This window comes from Coptis chinensis, chromosome 3 (assembly GCF_015680905.1).
Source record: "Coptis chinensis isolate HL-2020 chromosome 3, ASM1568090v1, whole genome shotgun sequence".
Taxonomy (NCBI): domain Eukaryota; kingdom Viridiplantae; phylum Streptophyta; class Magnoliopsida; order Ranunculales; family Ranunculaceae; genus Coptis; species Coptis chinensis.
The window spans coordinates 61,632,370-61,639,182 of record NC_141458.1 but is presented as its reverse complement, the minus strand read 5'-3'; the positions used below and the strand labels follow the sequence as shown (position 1 = coordinate 61,639,182).

Here is a 6,813-nt window from a genome sequence, read left to right as displayed (position 1 = left end):
ATATGAAATTAAATACAACTCCAAATCAGTCAAATCCAAATCCTGTGAGATTCAGACACATAGATCTAGATTTAGTCTCAAGGAACTTTTATCTAATTAAGTACCTAAGTCATTGTAATACCTGAATAAACCTCAAGTTTTGGGAATGTCAGAAAAACGGTTTCTGGTCTGCGCAGTCATAGAAAACAATTCATATGAAATTAAATACAACTACAAATCAGTAAAATCCAAATCCTACAAAATTCAGACACATAGATCTAGATTTAGTCTCAAGGAACTTTTATCTAATTAAGTACCTAAGTCATTGTAATACCTGACTAAATCTCAAGTTTTGGGAATGTCAGAAAAACAGTTTCTGGTCTGCGCAGTAATAGGAAACAATTCATATGAAATTAAATACAACTCCAAATCAGTCAAATGCAATTCTAAGAAATCCAGACACATAGGTGAAGTTTCATTCTCATCGTGGTGACTCCATTGCACCTTGACCAAGTGAATGCTTTTCGATCTAAGATTCTGAATCTTCCTGTCCATTATACAATAGGGATGTTCTTCGTACATTGTGTCATCCTGAAGTTCAATCTCACTAAGGTCGATGTGGTGATGGTGAGCGTCCTCTCTTAAGAACTTTTTCAACATGGACACGTGAAAGACGTTATGCATCTTAGATAACTAAATAGGAAGCGACATCATGTACGCTAGTGGTCTGATTGCCATAACAAAGTTCCTGTTTAATATTAGCAAGTGAAATCCTCTACTGATGACTGACCTATGCAGGTTTGTCATGACTTTTTCCTTCGCTACCATCCTTGCATATGGGTTTTGGGGAAGTCCGAAAGACCTATATGGGTAACCTTTCGGGTGATGGAATAGGGATGCTTGATTAACCTTTGTATTCATCGACATTCCCATTTACCTAGGTGCACTACATTTTCAAAAGCTTCCTGTTGAACCGGCTCTTATTTCAATCCATGCTGGACCGATCTTGGTGGTCTTCTTTGTTAAGGAAATGGCTTCAAGTGTTTCATACTTTCATCTATGCATATACTTTAAGATTAGTAAGACTTCTGTTCACGTGATTGGGCTGATGGAATTCTTGAAGTCTCTAGGAGACTTTAATAGGACCGTACCAGAAACAAAACTAGACACCTACAATGAGAAAAATATCTACATAGATCAAACACCTTACCTGAGTAGTATTAGTGCACTGACGGACGAGAGTATAAAATAAGATAAACCTTTTCTTTTTCCTTTGGTCAAAATCCAGAGGGTTAATATAGTGTAAAAGAAGTAATCAGTTTTACAGAACAAACTCTTTTTAGCTCTCCCGCCCGCCCACGGCCCCACCCCAAAATAATAATAATAATAATAATAAATATAGAAATAAAACAATAAAGAAAAAATACAGAAAAAAATTCAACCTATATATAAAGGTTATCTACTAATCATAGAAAACCTATAAGCATACCTAGTGCTTTGAGATCAGCCACTCTTGATATGAGATAATTAATCAGAGCACCGTCTTCAAATTTAGCAATATGGTAACCTCTGAAAATGCTTTTTTTGCAAAGGATCAGATCTTCTTATTGAGTTCGGCCAGCTCCTTCTCCTTGCCACTCAATTTAATAGTCAAGGTAATGCCAACTTTCTTCAACACCAAAGCACTTTTTAGTAAAAACTCGAGAAACTTGAATTCGCTTTCAGACCCTTCAAAATTTTGCATCTCAATACACTTTATTTGACGAAGCTTGCAAGTAAATGATAACTCTGCATCCCAATCTGCTCTCTCATCTTCAGGCTTGATAATTCTATGATAAAAAACAATTGGTAAAACAACAATACAATTTGTGTTTCTATAATTTGTTTCTTTTATTTTTCTACCATTGCTACTTTTTCCCCTTGTTCCAATAATTAGCAACATGTACAAAAGAGGCAAACAGAACATATGTAATAGGCATCCCTAGTGAGACTTTTATTTATTTGTTTATATTTTAAGTAGCAATGTTGGCCTGTATAATAAAACCCCAGTTAGAGTGGTTTAGAGTTCTAGTTATTAAGGGGTAGTATTATTATATATAGGTTTTGTAGCCTTCTTTGTCAATGCCTCAATGGGTTATTAGAAAAAAAATTATAATTTTTGAAAGATCATTACAGTGAATATTAAATTGAGTTGAAACCCAAGTTGTTGATTTGTTATATATTATTCCGCTGCGTTTGATGAACTTAGTAGTTGGTAACTTTAAGCTGTAACTGTATAACTACAAGATAAGAGTTGAAAAAACCTGAAATATGATATAGTAATCGATCAATACCTCGGTTCTTTCCAAGACAAGAGTTTCTAAAAGTGGGAAAACCTCTAACAGTTTTGCCAATGAATAGATGTAAGATTTGTCACACCATTTTGTAAGCTTCAAATACTTCAAACTTTGGACTAAAATTGGCACCCTTTCCAACATATTCGGCAGTTCTTCAAAAACCTGACAATGAAAAAGAGAGCAATCTAGAAACAACTACTTCACAGGTAAAATTTTGACAGTGAGGAAGTGCTTGACAAAAGGTGTTTTTCCCATATGCTACAACTGAATTGTTCAAGGAGAGCATCTATATATCAACCATTTACAACCTAGCAAAGTTACAAACTATTGGAATTCGACACCATAGCTTTAATCAGTAGAGGGGTATTCCTCGGAGAAAGGTACCTCAGAGTATAGAGATTGTCTAAATTGGCATTTAAGTTTGTAGTCAACAAATCTGTTATGTCACCCGACATACTTATTTAAAACAGCTTAGTTCAAATTATCGTGGTTCAAACTTCTTGACCAAAAATAAAAAAGAAAAGAAATCGTAAAGCACATTTGTTTTCCCAATGTTCTGAAAGCTTTATACAATTGAAATAAGAACCGTTCTCACTAATAAAAAAAAAGTACACAATGCTAGACGAAGCCATTTTCACAATAGAGAAAAATGAAAGAAAACATACTTGAAAGCCATTTCCTGATAGAGTAAGCGACTTTGCATTAGTGATTCCTTTTAGGATGCTACTCAAACATCTACCAAATGAAATATTGCGGGTTACCACGTAATCCGCATATGTCTCAATCTCAGCAGTAACTAGAGCTGAAAGATTCTCCAAGGTATAGTTTTTGTAGGCATAGCCAATGCATTTGAGTGATGCGAGACTGGGCGTGGCAGATATCTTAATCGAGGTATTATAATTATATCCTTGAAAAATATTCTCCAGCTGCAAGTACTCAAGTTTAGGACCAGATATTGCAAGCCTTTTAACCCTAATATGGCCACAATATTCAATAATAAAACTTTCCACAATTGGCAAGTCCAAAACTAAATCCCCACGACTATTGCTCGGAAGCAAGATCCCAAATAATTCCAAAGTTTTAACTCGGGCAGAAAAATAGAGTGTTTCTAAAGACATAATAGATACACCACCAAGTCTAAGCACTTGAACTCGTCATTTTTTAGCATAAGTAACCCATCTATCAATCAGTTTGGAATCAGTATATTCGGCAGAGAGGAAAAACAGATCGAACTTGTCTATATCAAATCCATCTCAGAGAAATAAAACTGTGTCTACAAAATACTTGAACTTAGTCAACTTGTTCTTCTTCAGTCTGGGATTACGTCCATTCCAATGATCATAACGATTCGTCCAGGAATGTTCATGAAACTTAAGAGTTCGGACTGATCGCCATAGGTTTGTCCATCTTTTGGAAAGAAGGCTTGTTTGGAGAACTTCTTTCATATCTATGAAAGAGAGGATGTGATGAATAAGTGGTTCGTGTAAGCCACTGATTCTGTCTTCGTTGTTCATATTCATTAACTTCTTGTTGGCAACAGTGGAACTGGATGAAGAAGAATTCCCTTCAACTTCCATTTCAATATTTTCAAACCAAATCCTCCAAAGGTAGATTAACCGCAACCATAGATTCTAAAACAAAACACATTACCATATTACACTAGATAACTACAAGCAGTGGGGTGTGAGCAGAGGTGGAGAAGAGAGAGGGAGAGATGGGTTTGTGGTGGGGAGAGAGAGAGAGTTAGGTTTGGTTGAGAAGGAAGGAGGGAGAGGGAGAGGGAAGGAGAAATTGCTCGAGGATGAGGATAGACAGAAACCAACCAAAATATTTTTTGGGCCACATACCCCCCCTGTCGGCCAAGATCGTTCGGTCTGCCTCACTTGATAATTATAAAGTAATAATCAAGTGAGCGGAGTGAACGTTCTAGGCAGAGGGGGGGTATGCGGACAAAAATGTGTTTGGTTGGTTTCTGTCTGTCCTCATCTCTTCTCTTCATCCCTCTCCCTCTTCGTCCCTCTCTCTTTCCCTCTCCACGCACTCTCAATCTCCACTCCTCCCTCTCCCTCCCCCTCTCCGCTCACGCCCCACTGCTTAGCAGTATCCTAGTAATAATCGAGTGAGCGTAGCAAATGATCTTGGCAGAAGGGGGGTTATACTATATAACTGCTAAGCGGTGGGGGGCGTGAGTGGAGGGTGGAGAAGAGAGGGAGAGATGTCACTATAACGATGAATTTTTGAAAGTCCGACAAGATGAATGAATGCAAAACTGTTTACATGTCACCAAACAATATGTAATCAAAAGTTCAAGAACATAGGATGGTAAATAGAATTCACCTCTTAGGCTTATAATCAAACATGTCCTAGGGAGCTTCTAAAAATGCTCCAACTAATATACAATTTTCTAACACACAAAGAAAAAAAAAAATCATCGGAAACAGATTGGAAATAACATATAACAATGCTTCAAACATCAAACTTATGAATAAGACATGACCCACAATATAAAAACAAATACGTATAGAAAAATAAAATAGATGGAACAAATCATTCAATATGCATTTAGAACCTAAGACTATCTCAAATAGTGGTGAAATAAAAAAAAAATCACGGTCCACTTCTTTGCAAGGGAAAATTTTTATTCTAAAATTCCCATACAAATAATGAGAGTGAAAAAAATTTCATTGGAAAATCTGCAATTAATTGGTGAAACTTTAGTATTAATTGATGATAACCATAAAGCTGAAGGGGAATTAAAACCATATAGGACATCACAAACTCAGAATTTTGAAGAGGAGTAAAAGAAAGGATTGTACCTTTGATTGTTGCTTTTAATCACCGTTGGCTCTAAAATCGCACTGTGTTTGGCGGCGGTAATATCAAAATTACCAATATTACCAAGGGTAGGAATATTCACGAGATTCACGAGATGAATTTAACCTAATAGAAATGTGTTGTTTAATTCAGACTCTTTTTTTTTCCAATTTTAAGTAAAGTGGACCACAAGCCTGCTGTGGACTAAATGTTTAGGTGGACCAATTATATTCTATTGTCCACGGGACATCTTTTTCATGTATGTCTACAAATTCGATCTCCCAAAAAAATGTAGGGTGGAGATTGAGAAGGCGTGTGAGGACTGTGTTGATAAACATACTATAATGAAGGGAACCGGTAGCTACGGTTAGTAGCTTGCAGCAGTGATCTGTGCAAGTACAGCTTCGGTAATGATTGCCTCTAGAAGATAGGATGAGTCATGGCATAGACCGATCTGCATAGTGATACGATATGTTCTGGAGCGATCTAGCAGCTCGTGGGGAATTAGTATTGTAGATGTTGGTTATTTTGGGACTACGACATGATAATTTGTTGGATAGGGAATGGATGCACTCTTCTTGGGATAAGAGTTCCCTACGTATCAAGTTTCTTGGGGTAAACTTGAATCAAGCCTTACGTAGTTCATCTCTCTTTATTTATGGATGTGTGCTTGAACCGTTATGGATTGTAGATCCACCTTGTATGCTATCTTGATGATTCGCCATTACTCTGATGTTACAAAGTAAATGTCTCCTTGATTGTTGCGTTGACTAAGCTCCAGTATTGTGCTAATTGATATCTTTCCATGAATGGCTATAATAGTTGCTGGCAACGACTTGGATGTTGGGTCGTTGGTACGATTTGATGTGGTGGGACGAGCTGAAGTAAGACGTCCTGCCTTGTGGACACGTGCTCTGTACTGTAGAACAGCGGGTACTTACAGAGCCCCTTTTATTTTTTATTCATTCTGTGGACATTTGTTGCATGTGGAAAGAACGGTTTAAAAAGTAAAGATTTGAAAGCACGTGTCTGACAGCTGTTTTGTTTTGAAATAAGGTTTTGGGGAATGTGCACGAACTGTTTGGGCTGGATTTGTGGGCCCGAAGTTACGGCGAAATAATGATTTAGGTTTTGGGAACACGAAACATTTTGATTATCTTGAGGTGTTTGGGCAGTTGAGGGGTTTTTGACTTGTTAGAAGCTTTTTGTTTGTTCACTTTTCAACCAAAGGAAAAAAATAAGGACAATAATCCAGAGTGAAAAAGAAAAAAAAAAAAAAGAGAGAAAGAAAGAAAAAGAAAAACTTCTCATCCAACTTGAATCAGGTTCTTCTTTCAACTTTAAAAATTTGAGCTTTCTTTCTTTCTTTGATTGTGCAATGTCTATGACTAGTGATAGTTTGAGTGGTGAGGCTTAAGTTAATGAATGGAGAGAGAGAACTGTAAGTGAAGAAGTTGAGGAGAGGGTTTGTAGTGGTGATGAGGCTTCGTCATCTTCCTCTTTGGAGACAGTGGATGAGAGGAAGCCTAGGTTGGTGAATTGTTACACCGCTTTGAGGAAGGAGTTTGGTTGGGTGAAATCCGACCTGGCCATGTATGATTTGGTTGGGGAGAAAAATTGTATACTAACGACTACGTTCCTTGGGGTGGAGGAGTAATTGTTTGTTATGGGCAGTTGAAGGCTG

General features: G+C 37.1%; 1 protein-coding gene across 1 annotated transcript; it reads right to left on the bottom strand.

Moving 5' to 3' along the window:
* Positions 1 to 1,573: 1,573 nt before the first annotated feature.
* LOC147510297 (putative F-box/FBD/LRR-repeat protein At5g56810) lies at positions 1,574 to 3,892 on the bottom strand. Its single transcript, XM_086598079.1, has 4 exons — positions 3,600 to 3,892; positions 3,077 to 3,287; positions 2,362 to 2,477; positions 1,574 to 1,808 (listed from the first exon to the last, which is right to left on the bottom strand). The coding sequence occupies exons 1-4, from the start codon at positions 3,890 to 3,892 to the stop codon at positions 1,574 to 1,576; spliced, it is 855 nt and encodes a 284-aa protein (XP_086454205.1).
* Between the last annotated feature and the right edge of the window lie 2,921 nt (positions 3,893 to 6,813).

Coding starts and splice junctions, on each gene's coding strand:
- LOC147510297 (XM_086598079.1), bottom strand. CDS start 3,892: ATGGAAGTTGAAGGGAATTCTTCTTCATCCAGTTCCACTGTTGCCAAC. Junction 3,288..3,599: donor AACAAGTTGACTAAGTTCAA/GTATTTTGTAGA, acceptor TGGCCATATTAG/GGTTAAAAGGCTTGCAATAT. Junction 2,478..3,076: donor AGACATATGCGGATTACGTG/GTAACCCGCAAT, acceptor TTTCATTGTCAG/GTTTTTGAAGAACTGCCGAA.